This window comes from Podarcis tiliguerta (genome assembly GCF_965153285.1).
Source record: "Podarcis tiliguerta genome assembly, chromosome: 6".
Classification (NCBI taxonomy): domain Eukaryota; kingdom Metazoa; phylum Chordata; class Lepidosauria; order Squamata; family Lacertidae; genus Podarcis; species Podarcis tiliguerta.
The window spans coordinates 1,016,680-1,034,471 of NC_139539.1; the positions used below are offsets into that span (position 1 = coordinate 1,016,680).

General features: G+C 48.8%; 2 protein-coding genes across 2 annotated transcripts in view; one reads left to right on the top strand and one right to left on the bottom strand.

The window, feature by feature from the left end:
• LOC310680718 (uncharacterized protein) overlaps window positions 1–16,694 on the bottom strand; it is a 31,776-nt gene extending 15,082 nt beyond the window's left edge. Inside the window, exons 1-2 of the mRNA XM_083447737.1 lie at window positions 16,607–16,694; window positions 15,715–15,823 (exon numbers count right to left, since the gene is read on the bottom strand). Of these exons, the coding sequence (XP_083303863.1) occupies window positions 15,715–15,823; window positions 16,607–16,652 (155 nt within the window). The 5' untranslated portion in view covers window positions 16,653–16,694. The remainder of the gene's footprint in view (window positions 1–15,714; window positions 15,824–16,606) is intronic.
• LOC310680732 (uncharacterized protein) overlaps window positions 1–17,792 on the top strand; it is a 100,263-nt gene that overhangs the window by 10,843 nt on the left and 71,628 nt on the right. The gene's annotated exons all lie outside the window — the stretch shown is intronic.

Genomic DNA, 17,792 nt, shown 5'->3' on the forward strand with positions numbered 1-17,792 from the left:
TAGGGAAAAGCCTCCTCTCTTTTATGTCTATTAAGATCAGGTGTTTAATCCTAGGTTTCTTCCCTTCCCACAGGAATTTGGAAATTTCTCTTTGCCATATCTTGAGACAACCTGCTTCGCCCAGTATTGGAATCATTTGAAATAAAAAGATTAATTTTGGAAGCACATTCATCTTTGTAATGGAAATCCTACCCAGAAATGTTAATTTTAGTTTACTCCAGGTTACAAAGTTTTTTCTAATCTCCAACCAAGTTTTGGTGTAATTATCCTGAAATAAATTTATGTTCTTGGGGGTGATCCAAATACCCAGGTATTTCGCTTTTGAGGAGATTTTCAGGCCCAATATTTTTTCTAAATCGTCCTTTTCTTCTGTGGTTACATTTTTAACAAGCATTTTTGTTTTTGTTATATTCAGCTTAAAGCCTGCCACTTCTCCAAATTCTTTAATCAATTCCAGCACTCTTTTTAGACTTTCTTTAGGGTTTTCAGTCATAACGAGTAAATCGTCCGCAAAAGCTTTAATTTTATATGTTTTGTTTCCCAGAGTGATGCCTTTAACAAGCTGATCCTTTCTTATTTGATTGATCAAGACTTCCATCACCAAGATAAATATCAGTGGTGACAGTGGGCAGCCCTGTCTGGTTCCCTTGTTTATTTTGCACTCCTCAGTAATTCTTCCGTTGATGATCAGTTTTGCATATTGTTCTGTATAGATGGCATTTATTCCTTTACAAATGTTTTCTCCCAGTCCAGGACACATTATCAAAAGCTTTTTCAGCGTCCACCAGCATAATAGCTGCTGGTTTGTCAATTTTAATATCCAAATATTCTAATACATTAATCACACATCTAATATTGGATTGCATAAATCGTCCGGGAAGAAATCCAGTTTGATCTTTATGAATTATCTCTTTCAGCACCATTTTTAATCTATTTGCAAGAATGTCTGCGAATATCTTGTAATCGTTATTTAACAGTGCAATGGGTCTGTAATTGGCCATGTTTGAGGCATCTGTTCCCTGTTTGTGGATAAGAGTAATAAAGCTATCCTTCCAGGTTTTCGGTAGCTTTCCATTTGCCAAAATATTATTCATTAGGTCTTTCATGGGAAGAAATAATGCTTGTTCTAACTTTTTATAGTAATTAGCTGGGAGACCATCTGGGCCCGGTGTCTTTCCTAATTTTGATCTCTGTATAGCTTGTTGCACCTCCATAGCTGTTATTGGTGAGTTCAAGATTTCAGTTTTTTCCTTAGGTATTATTGGTAGTTTATTTTTGCCCAGATAATCAATTATATTTTCTAGAGTCTCTGGACCTTCTTTATATAGTTTTCCAAAAAAACTAGCAAAGTTTTTACTAATTTCCTTCGGTTCTTGAATCCATTTGTCTTCAATTTTAATTTTATTGATAATTCTATCTTCCTTTTTCTTCTTTAATTGCCAGGCCAAAAGTTTGCCAGGTTTATTTGCAAACTCAAAGTTTCTATGTCTCAACCATTTTATCTTCCATTCTATCTCTTCATTTATTATCATGGAGAATTGCGTCTGTAAAATTTTTATACTTTGCTTAATTAGTTCATCGTCTGGTTTTTGGAAAAGGATCCTTTCCTTTTTTCTAATTTCCTCCCATATCTCCATTTTCTTCTTCTCCTTTATTTTCCTTTGGAATGCATTTTGTTGGATAAAAAAGCCTCTTATGACAGCTTTACCCGCTGTCAGAGCTGGCTCCAGGTCCCAGCTCACAGAGGACCAACGCTAGCCGGTAGTAATGTGCAAAAGTCTTTATTGAAGTACAGTTTCCATTTTCAATCCGCAGCGCCCCAGCTCTACGTCTAGGGTTAGATCGGCGAAGCTCCATCTGAATCTCCGCCCCCTGTACACCAGTTTAAGATCCTAGCCTTACTCCACCTCTTCCGTCTCTCCTTTCTCCTCTGGGTTCTGCTACCCCCCGGGGTCCCTTCCTTCCTGGATTCTTCTGACGCTGACGTTGACCCCCCTGACTCCTCCCGCTCTTTTCGGTGGGCTTTGGGACCTGGCTCCGTATCCGGGCTGCCAACTGTGCCGCCCTCCTGTACATTTGAACTTGGCGCGCGCGCCCAGCCTTCAACCTTCCTCTCGACCGTTTCCTCGCTCCCCGATGGAGGCGTGGCCAATCCTGACTCATGTCCTCCCGCTGGCAGTGCGCCGCCTGATCCTGATGCCTGGGACTCCTCCCCCCTACTGCACTCTGGTGTGGACGCTGGTCCTGATTTCCGACTGCTGCTCTCTGAGTCCCCTCTGGCCCCTTCTTCCTTGGGTGCCCCCCTAGGCACCCCCCTTGCTCTGACCATGGGGGCCCCTTTCTGTGAATCTTCCGATTCGCTGGAAAGACTCAGAGACCTCGGACCGCTGTCATCGCTAACATTTCCTTCGGACTCCTCCCCCTCGCTCTCTATTTCCTCCCTTTCCTGTGCCTCTGCTCCTGAACCCCTGACACCCGCCTCCCAAACCATCTCTAGATCTACTCCTTGATTTAAGTTGAACATTAAAATATTCTTCTAAGATTTGCTTGGCCTTCTGTACAGTTTTTTCATCGTTTAGCATACTCTCATTAAGTTGCCACCTTTTAACCTTTTCTTCTTTTCCTTTAAAGTTAACCCAGACCGCGCTGTGATCTGAAATTGTCCTTGGATGAATTTCTGCTTTTGTAATATTATTTAATAAATCCTTTGTTGTCCAGATCGCGTCGATTCGTCCCGCCGATTTATGTGGCTCTGAATAATGTATAAATTCTTTCTCTGTTGGATTCTTAAACCTCCAAGCGTCAAACAAATTCAGGAGTTCTATTAACTGGGAAAATGTAGTTGGGCTTTCAAACCACGTCACCTACGTTGCACCTGCAATCTTTGGCTACGTGTGGTAGGAGTGCAGGGAGTGGGAAAGGAGATGTCAGGGTGGGTGCCTGGAGCAGGTCAGGAATAAGTCACAGTGCCCGCGATGTTATCTCTTTATTCCAATAAGCAAACAGCTCAGAAGGCCAGGCCTAGGGAGCACATCTTCCCGATACAGTCCTACCTCGGGTTACAGCCGCTTCAGGTTGCGCTTTTTCAGGTTACGGACCGCTGAAACCCGGAAGTACCAGAATGGGATATTTCTGGGTTTTGGCGGTCGCGCATGTGCAGAAGCGCTAAATCGTGCTTTGCGCATGCGCAGAACAGCTTAATCGCAACTTGCGCAAGCACAGACGTGCAGTCGAGGGTTGTGAACGCTGCGGGTTGTGAAGGTGCATCCCGCATGGATCACGTTCTCAACCCGAGCATCCACAGTAGGTCTTGCCCCAATGAGGAGGTTCTGAGGACTGAAGGTCCTCACCTTCCCATAGTTGCCTAAGCATAGCTGTCAACGTTTCCCCTTTTTAAGGAAAATCCCCTTATTCCAAATAGGATTCCTTGCAAGAAAAGCGAAAAGCCCACAGCTATGTGCCTAAGCCTCCTCTCCACTGGGTCCTTCCCAAGCAATCTCCATCAACGCATCTGTTTCTGCTTCGCCCTCTTCATAACGCTTCTGGTCAGGGGAGGGGAACGGGTCACAGTAGGAGGGAGAGACCCCTGGATGCTTCAGCAGCCTGCCTCATCTCTGCCTCTTGGCCCCCCTCCTCTCCACCCTCCACTTCTGCCTCTAATTCTGGACTTCTCTCTGCCACAGACTCTCCCCGCTCACTAAGCCCTGTTGCTTCTTCAGCTTCTGACACCTCCTCTTCCCAGTCTGCTCCCTCTTCGCCCTCTGACCACTCATGGCTGTCCCACCCCCAATCCCCGGGCTCTGAGCCTTCTTCCCCTGGGGGGGTACCCAAGACCCGCCTGCATCCAGCCAGTCCATGACATAAGAGGGGCGTGGCATCTTGGGGTGCGTCGTGTGCCGACTGGCTGTGGGTGAAGTGCGAGACTTAGAACATTCAAACTACTTTACATAATAATAATAATAATAATAATAATAATAATTTTTTATTTATACTATGCCCATCTGGCTGGGTTTTCCCAGCCACTCTGGGCAGCTTCCAACCAAATATTAAAATACTCTAATACATCAAACATTAAAAGCTTCCCTAAACAGGGCTGCCTTCAGATGTCCTTTTAAAGTCTGGTAGTTGTTTTTCTCTTTGACATCTGGTGGGAGGGCGTTCCACAGGCCGGGTGCCACTACCAAGAAGGCCCTCTGCCTGGTTCCCTGTAACTTGGCTTCTCGAAGTGAGAGAACTGCCAGAAGGCCATTGGAGCTGGACCTCAGTGTCCAAGTAGAACGATGGGGGTTCAGATGCTCCTTCAGTGTTCTCAAAGCTACCAGCATGAGTTTGACCAAACTGCGGGAGCAGTGGAAGACAGGAGTGCCTGGCGTGCTCTGGTCCATGGAGTCACAAAGAGTCGGACACAACTAAACGACTAAACAACAACAACAAATTACTTCCCTTGATCTGGACACTATACTTGTATTGACGTAGCCTAGAATAGCATTGGCTTTTTTTGCTGCTGCGTCACACTGTGGACTCATGCTAAGCTTGTGGTCCACCAGGACCACTGCATCCTTTTCACATGTACGGCTTGCAAGCCAGGTGTCCCCCATCTTATATTCGTGCATCTGTTTCTTCCTGCCTAAGTGCAGAACCTGGCATTGGCCCCTATTGAAATTCATTTGGACCCCATTCTCTGATTGAATCATCTTGCAGCAGCGAGAAAGGGAATGCTATTCTAAGCTGCACCAACAGACATCTAGTGTCCTGATAACAGGAAGTCGTAGTCTTGCTCTGTTCTGCCTTGGGGATTCCTTCCCCTTGCTCTCTACTTTTTAACCAAAAAGCACTTCTAACTGTTAGGATATTTCCGTTCCACCTTAAAAGGGAGCAGGATGTTTGTGTCACAGCCTGCGCATTTCCTGTCTCACAGGATGTTTCTGTTGTGTCTTTGCTTTCGTTTCTCTCTCTCTCTGCCGGAACTCTCAAGCAGGCAGTCATGTTTTTCTTTGTTCTGATCGACGCTGAATAAACTTGTAAATCATGCTCTCCGGGGTGCATCTTTCGCTGTTCATTATCTGCTGATAGAGCGTGCATCAGTTCTGGAATGTGGCAAGCTATTTCTGGAGCTCATGTCGCTAATTGCTGATACTGCGTGTCTACAGGAGATCAATGGACGTCCAGAGACGACGTGGAGTTATGATGGACTTTGTTTCCCTGGCAGTATCCCAACACTAACGTCTTTCAACCCTTATCAAGTTTAGAGGAATCTCCCACTGCTTGTGGGCAGGGTTTTAAGTGAATTTTGCCTTAGGAGATTCGGATTCATGTCTCATCTTGAAAGTCCAACCGGGGAAATAGCTAAGCAAATTTCCACTATGATCAGCACAACAGCTCACCTTCTGAAGATTTAGCTGGGCGATACTTTCTTTTCTTTTCAACATCATGACATATCAGCAGAGAGATGGGGATAGCTCAGTCGGTAGAGCATGTGACCCATGTTGGGCAAAATATTCCTGGGTCGCAAGAGGTTGGACTCCATGATCCTCGTGGCCCCTTCTACAGTTCTGCGATTCTACAAAATACCGGTATATGCTGAATGTATGAATGAATGAACTTTATTACGGTCACAGACCAGGATAAACAAAACAAAACATATAACTAAAATAGCCGTTAGGACTTTTTTTAATCCGATAATTGTTAGAGCAAATAAGGACAAAGAAACAAGCATAGGATGAAACATCTGAATAAAATACAAGATTAATCATGGATAATGGATGGATAAAAACTGATAATTTAAACAGATAAGAACTAAAAACAAATAAAAACACGCAGTTAAAACAGGAGAAGCCTCTGAAATAGAGGACACTCACAACATTAGAAACTGATGTGCAAATACAGACAATTAAAACAATGTACAACAATAAATTTAGAAACAATGTAGAACAATAAACTATCCCAGGGAGTTGACTCAGAGTCACCCATGGACCCGAGTTTGGGGCTTTTCATGCCGGACTACTTTGAGTTGGGCGGTGGTCTGCGCCTACAGATTTATACACAGAATCTGGAGACCATCCAGGTCATCTGATCTTTGCCTAATAGCAAAAGGTCAAATTTTTGCTTTTGCGGGAGGTCGGGGAGCCTCACCAGTAGGGGATCAATGATCTTACTACGTGGCGAAGACGTTTTGGTTGCTAAGTGATGAGAAGGGAGTGCAAAGAGACGGCTGCCAGCTGGATCTCCTGCCGGGAAAAAGGCAGTTCTGAGGTCGCTGGTGAAAAAGGAGCTGAGACAGATAAGCTCAGCTTCTCAGCAGCAGAGACGTGGGAAAGCTTCTAATGGCACAGGATGTGGAGATAACAAGGACAAGTTGTCATTTTTCCACCTGGCTGCTTCTATGGCAACCGTGAGGGACACTTGCAAAGGCCCCAGTCGGGGGGGGGGGAGCAGAGAGGGCAGTGTCGCTATGGCAACTCTTGAGGAAGACCAACAGCCAGCTGTTTTGTCTCTCGTTGTTGACACTGGAGCCACGCAAAACTGGTCGTTTTGTTTCCCTAGCTGATGGGAGTAGATGGCCGCTGACAAAGACTGGAATGCTTTAGTGTTCCTTTCTCAATCATGAGGTTCAGGCCTATGTTGTACCAGAGATAGCAAATTGCCTGTTAAGTGTATCTGCTCTAGTTGCTGATGGCTTCTGTGTATCTTTTGCAAATAACATGTGTTCTTTTTCCAGGGACGGCAAAGAGCTGTATACTGTGGAATGAAAGGACAGGCTTTTTACTGTTGAGATGCCAATTGTTACTGTGGATGCCACTGAGGATGCAAGGGTGCAATGTGTGAATGTAGCACCCCATAGTGGTTGTGCACATCTATGGCATGACAGATTTTGTCACTCAAATTGGAATTATGTTTAAAAGGCCCCTGAACTAACAGAAGGGTGCAAATTTATGGCTTGTGACAAATTCCTGGATTGCCGAGCCTGCAAGCAATCAAAGGTTGTCACATGCTCTTATGCCAAGTCAGACAGGAAGATCACTAGTCCCTTTGAACTAGTGCATGCAGATCTGTGTGGCCCCATGTCTGTTGAGTCCCTGGGGGTGTGTGTGTGTGTGAAAGTACGTTCTTCTCCTAACTGATGATTTTTCGAGATCTGCTTGGGTTTTTCCTTTAAAAACCAAGGGAGAGGCTGCTGGGTTAATCAAGGATTGGGTCACAGCAGTAGAGGTAACCTTCTCCACCGAGGTGAGGAGTTTTCAAAGTGACAGGGGGGCAGAGTTCACTGGGTCTGCTTTGCAGAATTTCTTCCAACAGAAGGGAATCAGGCACAGGTTGACTACGCCCTATAGTCTACAACAGAATGGAGTTGCGGAAAGGAGAAATAGGACTTTGCAGGAATCGGTGGCGACCATTTTGTTTGATGCAGGGCTACCCCAGCGTTTTTGGGCTGAAGCCTGGAGATTTGCAGTTTTTATGCAGAACAGAGTGTACAATTCAAGTGTAGGGAAAACACCCTATTTCCTGCTGCACGGTAAGAAGCCCAAGGTGCATTACTTCCGGGTGTTTGGGTGTGAGGCCTGGGTCCTCATTCCAAAGGTTCTATGCAGGAAGGGTGAGCCAAGGTCTAAGAAAATGATCTTTGTGGGGTATGAGCCTGGCTCAAAGGCTTGGAGGTTTGCATACCCGAGTGGGAATCAGTCCAGACTGGTGATCAGCAACAGTGCTGAGTTCTGTGAACAGGCTGGGTGGTCGCGTCTGCATGGCAATCCAGACGTGCTTTCACAGCAGTTCTTTGGCTGAGATGGGAAGGAGAAGGAGGAGGAACTCGTTGGTGAGGACCAAAGTCTGGAGCAACAGAGTCTGCCACAGGGGGAGAGTCCACAGCTGGGACAGCTCAGGATCCCTCAGAGGGGGAAACCAACAACACCTCCTCAAACCACAGTCAAGTCTGAACCAAAGAGTGAGCCTTCCTCTCCTGCTGAACTGGCTGTCAGCTTCAAAAGGCACAGCAGGTCAGAGGGGGAAGTTTCTGACACTGAAGATGGTCTTGCTGGCCCTAGTGGGTCAGAGGGGGTGCCAGGGTTCATGCTGAGGAGATCAGCGAGGTCAACCAAGGGCAGGCCACCTGACAGGTTCGAGGCCACTAGTGTGTGGGTTGGTGTGGCTAGATGTGAACCTGAGTTCTTTGAGGATGTTCAGAAGTTGCCTCAGGAAGAAGCCAGTACATGGCATGAGGCGATGCAGAAGGAGATGAGGTCAATGGAGTCTCTTGGTGTGTTCTCGCTCACAGAGTTGCCGCCTGGCAAACAAGCTGTGAGTTGCAGATGGGTTTACCGCCTTAAACCCACAGAAGCTGGAGAACCACAGTATAAAGCAAGACTCGTTGCCAGGGGTTTCACACAGAGGAAAGGGATTCATTTCACAGAAGTGTATTCACCTACCTCACGAAGTGAAACTCTGTGCATGCTCCTAACTGCAGCTCAGAGAGGTTGGAAGGTAAACCACTTTGATGTGGATATAGCCTATCTGAACTCAGATCTACAGGAGGAGTTGTACATGCTTCCTCCTCCAGGTTTTGAGGCCAGTGGGCAAGGCATTGTGTGGCGGTTGAACAAATCCATCTATGGGTTACGTCAATCTGCCAGAAACTGGAATATGTGTTTGAATGAAGCCTTAGAGAAGTTAGGTTTCAGGAGAAGTGTTGCTGATAGTTGTCTGTACCTGAAAGGGTCAGGTGAGACAAAGGAAGCTCTTCCAATCTTTGTTGACGATCTCTTATACCTTCCACAGACTGGTAAACAGGTAGAAAAGTTCACCAAGGAGCTTGGGAAAAGGTTCAAGCTCAAGCAGCTTGGAGCTGTTCGTACTTATTTGGGTGTGGATGTTTCTAGAACATGAGATGGAAGTTTTTTGCTCAGCCAGAAAGGTAAAATTGAGCAACTGCTTCAGAAGTTCATGATGAGTGATTGTGCAGGTGTCAGAACTCCTAAGGAGACTGGCCACGTAAAGGACAGTCAGCCAGTAGAAGACGCTGTGTTCGAAAATGCTGAAGTCTTTCAGTCAGCTCTAGGTAGTCTGCTGTATCTGTCCCAGTGGAGCAGACCAGACATAGCGTTTGCTATTAATCTGCTCAGCAGAGAGGCTTCAAGTCCTAGTGTGCAGGCCTGGAATGGATTCTGCGGGATCTACAGGATACGAAGGATCTCTGCCTAAAGTTGTCAGCTCAGGGTGTGGTCAAGCTGACAGCGTGGGTGGATTCGGATTGGGCTAATCTTCAGGATTGCAAGTCCGTGTCCGGCCTAGTGGTGAAGTTTGGGAACTCGGTAGTTGGGTGAAGGTCCAGGAAGCAAAGCCTCATAGCGCTTTCATCCCTTGAGGCTGAGATCAGTGCACTTTCTGAGGTGTGCAGAGAGTTAGAGATCTATGCTTGTTTGGTCCAGGAGCTCTGTGGAGTGAATAGTTTGCCCATCACGGTTTTCGAGGACAACCAACCGTGCCTGAAATTGGCCGAATCGGGGCAATTCATATTTTTTTTAAAGTAATATTTATTAAAGGTTTTATAGTTACAGAAGAAAAAAAAGGAAAAAGACAATAAAAAGAAAATTAAAAAACAATACATCAAAAAGAGAAAAAAAGAGAAAGAGAAAAAAGAGAAAAAGAGAAAAAAGAGAAAAAGAGAAAAAACACAATAATAAAAAGTAAAAACATTTTAAAACACACCCATTTTCCATATCTTTATCTTTCAATGACTTATTTCCTCGACCTCCTCCCACCTCCCATTTTTGTATTCCAGTTAATAATTAAATCAGCAAATCCTTTCCATCTTCCACTACTTCCACTATCATTTAGTTGTCTTAATTTATTTTAACCTTATTTTACCATCAAAAATCTTAAAATTTATCTATACTTAAGTCCTTATCATATTTCTACTAAATGAATCGGGGCAATTCAAGGCCCGGACCAAACACCTAGATATTCGCTTTCAGAATGTGTGTCAGAGTGTTCATGAGGGATTGGTTGCACTGAAGTACTGTCCCTCAGCCAAAAACCTCGCTGACGGTTTCACAAAACCACTAACCTTCCAGAGCCATGGAGAGTTCAGCGAAGGTCTGGGTTTGGGATAAGAGTGGGTATGTGTTTCCCCTCAGACATGAAGCAAGAGGGGGTGTAGAGTTTCGTGGTTAAAGAGTTAACCTTCCGGTGCTTCGTGTCTGAGGGAGGGGCTGTTACGATATGGATGCAACGCAGCTGCAGACTGGCAGCTTGGTGAAAACATCATGTGATGTGACTAGCTGTGGGAAAGAATGTTCCTGGAAGTTCACAGGCTACTCAAAGCTGTGTTCTTTGTGTGATATGAGACCTTCCTGCTGCGTTTGTAAAGGAAGTCTTTGCCACTTACTAGGAGGAGATTGAAGGTATCGGATGTGTTTCTTGTAGAGCTGCAATGTCAGAAATAAACAGAATGTAGAAGGACTTTCTGACTATTCTTCTTTCCCCTGCGAAGGGGGAGAAGGGGGTGTGCTTTTTCCACGCTGGGAAATGTCGCCTATCAAGGTCTGCCTGGACTGCCGGGACGTGGACAGCCAGAGTAGATCAACTGGTAAACAGCCCGGGAGTCTGGGAAAGTTGCCAGGCTCTCCCGAGGGGGCTAGTTTTCCAACAGGGACTTCTACGGGAAGTCAGGATGTCACGTCACAGTTCCTTTGTTCTGGGAGTCTGCTTTCGTTTTCAGACGGAGCCTGTTTGAGCAAGGAGTCGGAGTGTGTTTGAGCTGGGAGAAAGATGTCTGAAAGTTCGGACGGTGTAATTTTGTGCTTGTAAATAAAGCTCCTAGAATAGAAGACTCTGTCTCTGGACTATTTCACTCCCTTTCCTCCCACACGACAGCAAGGCCGCTGCATCTCTGCTATTTCTGCCTCAGGTGAAGCTTTCCCCCAGAAGATTGCACTGAGAGAAAGCAGTGTTTTTTTGGCACAGGGAAGCGCACTGGACAGGCAGAAGTCCAAAATGCCTCTTCATAAAAGAACAAGTGTTCTGGGCTTCCTATATCTCCCATTGGACAGGTGCAAAGTCTCTAAGCATAGGGGACTTTTCTAAAGGCTCCATCCAGGGCTGGAGATGGAAGAGCCGAGCTTCTGGAGAGTATAAAGGCCCTTCTTGCATTTCCAGATGCGAGAAAGAAGAGATATGCTGCGGGTACGGCTATATCTCTCTCGATTTCTCCAATTTTATAGTCGGGGCACCTTGCGCAGTCCTGTTGTCTCTCGGTGTCTAATATTCTTTGCCTGACCATAGCTTTTTCCTGGCCCAAGACCAGACTGGCTCAGGAAGTAAGTATTTGTCATTACAAAAGACTGGCCAGGCTCCCCAGGGTATCCAATCAAGTGACCATTAACAGGTAACCTGCCAGACAGGAGGTAAACAACGCACTCACATTTCTGTTGTAGACCACCCTTTCTGTGATGTAGGTATGATGTATCTGGGGGGTGGTCTTGAGCTACACCCCTTCTGTGATGTATGCATGATGTTTCTGGTGGGTGGTATTTTACTCTAAGGTGGGCAATTTAAAATGTCTATATAAGGGTGGGCACACCTTTCTTCTGGGTCCTCCTCCTTTCCTGCGTGTGAGGGGAACACCCTGTTGCAACAGATCAGTAAAGATCAGGCTTACGAGCTGCTTTGCTTCTCAATATTCTCTGCTTGGCCTCTGTTTTTTCCTCTGACCGATAGAGAACCTAAAAAGGACTCTATAAGGGCTCATGTGTCCCCCAGAAAGGAATAAGGGCAGATTTTTCGTTTATTGCAGCTATGTGGCTTTCCCCGAGCTGAGCGTTGGAGATGTGGCAAGGACAATGCCTCTCTTAAGCATAGTTTGTACAGCGCCCCATGCCTTGACCCCCAACCTTGCCCCCCCCTCTGAAGACCAGAAGTGGGCTTATGTGGGAGAGAAGCTGCAAGGGGGAGGTGTTTCAAAGGCCCCTCTAGATTCCTCCATTGCTCCTCCATCCCTTGTGGGACACGAGCCCTACAACCCCCGTCCGTTGAAGGAGGACGCAGCCACCGTGGCCTGGCCTGGGCAAAGTCCCAGGGTCCAGCGACAGAGGCCTGTGGGGGCTGCCTTCCCTGCTGCCTTCTTTCCTCACGGCCCAGAGCTCCTGCCTAGCGGCATAACGGAGGTGAAAGAGGGTCATAGAATAACAGAAGTGTAGAGTTGGAAGAGACCCTGGGGGTCATCAAGTCCAACCCCCCTTGCAATGCCGGAATATGCAACTGGGAACCCCCTCCCCCTTGAGCTCAGGACCAAGAGCATCTTAATCCCTCCGCTGTTGACTTGGGGAAGAAGCCTCCGCCTGCTTGCTCTGAGGTGGCTCTGGGGACATCCCCTTTCCAGCTCCTCCCTTTCCTCCTAAGGAGCACCTTTGGGGCCAAGAAGGACTAGTGAGGTGTCTGAGGCGCTATCATCGAAGGAGTCTTCCTCAACCTGGCGTTTCTCCGGCTGCAAGGACTCTGTAGGCAAGACATCAGACCAAGAGTTAGGGTTCCCCTCTCCAGCCTCGTAACTAGTCTTGGCCTCCCGCTCCTTCTCCCCTGCAGAATTGTGGGAATTGTTCCCTTTGGGGGTGCATTTTTGGATGTTTCATTGACTGATTGTGGCTAATTTTGCTATGTTGCTGCCATGTAGTTTTTTCCATGTTGTAAGCTGCCTTGAGCATAGTTTGAACTGTGGAAAGGTGTCATACAAATAAAATTGTGCATGCATGAGGGAAGCTGGGATTCCTAGGATGAGAGGGAAGCTGGGATTCCTAGGATGTTGAACATAAGGAGAGCCTGCTGGATCAAGCTCATAGCTGTCAACGTTTCCCTTTTTTAAGGGAAATTCCCTTATTCCGAATAGGATTCCTCGCAAGAAAAGGGAAAAGTGGACAGCTATGATCAAGCTATCAACCTCTCTGCTCCAACTTCTTGCTCCCAACCAGCTGCTCCAAAGGGAAACCTGCAAGGCCCTGATCCGAGCATGAAAACAACTCTCCCCACCTCCTTTGGTTCATAGCAAGTGGTATTGAGAAGCAGGGCTGCCTCCATTAGAACAGGCGGGGAACAGCCATTGCAGCTGCCTGCGGTTGAAAGCCTTCTTTTCCTCCCTGATTTTATCATGTTCAAGCTGTCTTGGTTGGTGGCCACCTCGGCCTCTTGCTGGAGTGAGTTCCATAGTTTAACGGGGTTCAAGTTGCCCGGGAGCAGGGCTGGGAGGCAAAACTGCACTCAGGTGCCAACTGAAAGTGAGGAGGCGACAAGTCTCGGGCTCCCCGTTCAGTGCGCAGGGAGCCTGCTGGGCTTTGAGGGGCTGGTGGTGGGAGGGACACAGAGCTGCCTTCGCGCACCCCCCTCCGACCCCCAAGAAGGCGAGGCAGGGCTGAGCCACTCACCGTCAAAGTCCATAAGGCCAAAGTCATTTCTGTCAGTCATTGCATGAGTAAGTCTTCGTAAGATCTCTGAAATACGCTCAAGCCAATCCAGTTGGGCACCAAGAGCCCTGTTTCGGAGTGGGGGGAGGAAAGTGTTGAGGTGGGCAGCACTCAGCTCCTCCCAACTTAAACCCATCACTGTCGCCTGATCAAAGCCAGGTCACCCCACTGGGAGCAGCTGTGGTTTTTTCCAAGAAAAATTAGGTGCCCCTAGGCACCATGCCCACCCCAGCTGCTTGCCCACCTTCCCACCCTCTCCGTCCCTCCCACCCCTCCCACTTTGCCACTGCCCCCACCACTGCCGCTTCCCACGGTTGCAGGCACAGCCTCTTGAGAGTTGCATGGACTGCAGGAAGATCAAACCTCTCCATTCTGAAGGAAATCAGCCCTGAGTGCTCACTGGAAGGACACATCCTGAAGCTGAGGCTCCAAGACTTGAGTAGACTCATGAGAAGAGAAGACTCCCTGGAAAAGCCCCTGATGATGGGAAAGATGGAGGGTGCAAGGAGAAGGGGACGACAGAGGACGAGATGGTGGGACAGTGTTCTCGAAGCTACCAGCATGAGTTTGACCAAACTGCGGGAGGCAGTGGAAGACAGGAGGGCCTGGCGTGCTCTGGTCCAGGGGGTCACGAAGAGTCGGACACGACTAAACAACAACAACAAAGTGCCTTTCTGGAAGTTGCCCGGTGACAGGCAGCCAAAGCGGTGCCTTCATCACAGCAGCGGAGGAAGCGGCAAAGGGGCGGGGATGCGGGGGGAGGGAGCGGGGGTCAGACAAGCAATATGGCGATACGGCACACCTGCCTGCACCGTCTCAGAAAAGGCACTGGCTGTGGGGACGTGGCTTCTGTGACAAGGCGCTGGCTCCCCCAGCAAGGCGCGCTGTGCGTTTTCTGATCTCCACATCCAAGCTTGGGGATTTTCAACCCTCCCCCTTGCACTGTTTCTCCTGGGGCAGTTCCCCCCCATGATTGCCTCTTTGCTTATTGGAAGTGTTTCTGGTCTGCCCCTCAGGCAACAGTCTGAAAGGTAAAGAATAAAGCGCAGACATGGAGACAAACGCAGCTCCAAAGGAAACCTCCAGCAGCAGCAACAACAGAAACCCAGGTGACAGAGGGGATGGAGGGGAACCAGGTAACTGCAGGAGAGGCGGCTTGCGGGGCAACAACAGACCATCCTCTGTTTGGGGCTCTGGGTAGGAGGGCCGCCTCGGAGATGGGCTGGTGTGTGGGGAGCGGATGGGAGGGGGAGTCTCGGCTCTAAGGAAGGGGTCAGCAACCTGTGGTCCACGGGGGTCGTTTGACCGGCCCCCGAGCCTCCCCCGAACTGAGCTGCTTGTTCGGCGAGTCCCCGCGCAGTGCAATAAACCAGCGCCGCACGGTGTGGGGACTCGTTGCTGCGGTGCCGAAAATCGCGCCTATGCATGCGCAGACACCGGAAATCATGCATGCGCGCACTCACACTCGCTGACAATCTGGCCCACAGAGAGATCTCCGCTGGAGTGAACCAGCCCAGGCGAGGCAAACCTTGCTGACCCCTCCTCTAAGGTGCCCCAGCCTGGATGCTTGGGGGGCGGGGGAAGCCAAAGTTCTGCTTTGTATCATTGCAGGAAGGGACTGCAAGAGACGACCCCCGCTTTCTGGTTTGTGAACTCTCTAGGTCTAACGCACGCTGCTCGAGAGCCCCAGACAGAGCCCAGCTGTCCTAAGAAGCTTGCAAAGAGGGTCCTATCAAGGCTATCGGCATAGAACGTGGGTCAGCAAGCTAAGGCCCGGGGGCTGGATCTGGCCCAATTGCCTTCTGGATCCAGCCCGCGGACGGTCCAGGAATCACTGTGGTGATCGGCGTGGGGATTCTGATCATTTGGGCTTCGTCATTTTCCCCTATCCACACTGCCACGGCGGTGGCTCCTCCCTCCCTCTTCCTGGCTTCTCCCTGCCCTGCCTAGAGGAGGAAGGGGGCTGGGCTTTGTTGAGCCGCAGATGGCTGAGTGCCATTTTACGGAGTCCTTCTCCGGAGCCAACCCCTTTGCTCCACTCATTGTCCCTCCACCGCCACCGCCGCCCGCCCCTGCCACTCACAAGGCACAGGTAAGCAGCCACCAGGCTCGTCCGGTGCTGTGGAGAAGGGGGGGGGGGAGAGTCGGTGGGGTGGTGGTGGTTTTCTTCAAAAGATAGTCCAGCCCCACACGATAAAAATTGCTGGAAGTGTAAGGAGAAGGAGGGGATTTTCCTCCATATGTGGTGGACGTGTCCTAGCCTCACCTGTCCATTACAGAGCCAGCTTCCTCCACCTTCGCCTCCTCATTGGCTTGTCGAATCTGCCGCCGTATCCCCTGCTGCAAGCGTCCTGCAAAGCCGTTGGCTCCATTGCCTGCAAGGAGGAATCCAGTCCAGGGTGAGGGTCGCGCTCTCCAGCCCTCTGCCCACGCCTCCCATCCTCCTCCACCGGGGCGTAGCCAGAAATCAAGTAAATAAATAGAAATACTCAGCAAACTGACCAAACAAGTCGCAGGTAACTCGGTTCTGCCCCCCGAACAAAAGTCCTGCCCCCCCGAAATCCTGGCCATGCCCATACCTCTATGATGCTCCACACCTCTATGATGGCATCCAGCTCCTCTTCGATGGGCACCTAGCCCAGCACCCTCATGATGGTGCCCAACTGCTTGGTGCTGATGTCTTCACTCCCATGCTTGGCAGGGGGTTGGACTCGATGGCCCTTGTGGACTCTTCCAACTCTATGATTCTATGATTCTATGACCATCAGCATCAAATCATAATCATAATCATTTATTACTTATACCCCGCCCATCTGGCTGGGTTTCCCCAGCCACTCTGGGTGCCTTCCAACAGGAGATTAAAAATACATTAAAGCATCAATCATTAAAAGCTTCCTTCAGAGGTCCTTCCACCACCAACTGCAGTACCCTCCACCTTCCTCTGCTCAGAGATGGGTTGAGATTTGCAGGGGCTAGTTTGGTTTTTGCTAGAGCCCTGAGGTCCACCAGCTGGAGCCAGCTGCACAGCAGCAGCTCAGGGCAGGGGTGTCTACTTAGAATCCCATCCGTGAAGAAGGCAGGGCATAAATACCCTAAACTGACTCCCCGACTCCATGCCTTCCTGAGTCTTTGCCCCTCCAAGCAATCCCCAAACTTACATAGTATGGATGGCAGCAGAGCCCAGAGGATGAGCGAGGGACCCATTGCGAAGAAGAAGGAGAACCTGGTGGACCTCACGCTGGAAGGCAGCTCTGAATGGTGCTCAAGGCTCAGATCGGCAGCCATATATCCTCCCCTCCTCCCTCCCCCCTCCTCTCCTGGGTTGGGCTGGGACAGAAGCCAAGCGGATTTGAGTGTGTGGGTGCAGCTGGCTCCTGGTCCAGATAATTTCCCCTTGATAATCAATCAAAAATAACACAAGAAGCATCTGCTGGATCTAGCCAATGGTCCAGCATCCTCTTCTCAGAGTGGCCAACCAGGATCTGGGCAGAAGAGCAATACCCTCCCCTGCTGTGTTTTCCAGCCCCTGGTCTCTGAAACATTGCTGCCTCTAACTGTGGAGACAAAGCATAAATGTTGTGCCTGGTAGCCATTGGTCCAGCAGAACCATGGAATGGTAGAGTTGGATGTGGTCCAAGGGTCGTCTAATCCATGCAAGAACCTCAGTTTAGGCAACCATGACAGATGACCATTTGGCCTCCACTTAAAAATTGCCAACAAAGGAGAGTCCACCACAGAGGGAGTCTGTTCCACTGTCAAACAGCTCTTACTGTCAGAAAGTTCTTCTGGAGAAAGTTTTATCCTGGAGCAGGAGAAAACAAGCTTCCTCCATCTTCCATGTGAACAGCCTTTAAGATATTTGGAGATGGCCATCATATTTCCTCTCCGTCTCCTCTTTTTCAAACTAAACATACCCAGCTCCTTCAACCATTCCTCATCAGGCTTGGTTTCCAGACCAGTGATTGTCTTGGTTGGCCTCCTCTGTACCCATTCCAGCTTGTCAACATCCTCTTAATTGTGGTGCCCAGAATTAGGCACAGTATTTCAGGTGTGGTCTGACCAAGGCAGAACAGAGCGGAACTATGACTTCTTCCCATGATCTGGACTCTAGACTTCTGTTGGTGCAGCCTAGAATAGCATTAGCTTTTTCTCCTGCTGCATCACACTGTTGACTCATGTTCAGCTTGTAGTCCACCAAGACCCCTAGATCCTTTTCACATGTACTGCTAGTAAGTCAGGGGTCCCCCATCCTATCTTTGTGCATCTGGTTCTTCCTGCCTAAGTGCAGAACCTGACATTTCTGCCTGTTGAAATGCATTGTGTTAGCTTGCACCCAGTTCTCCA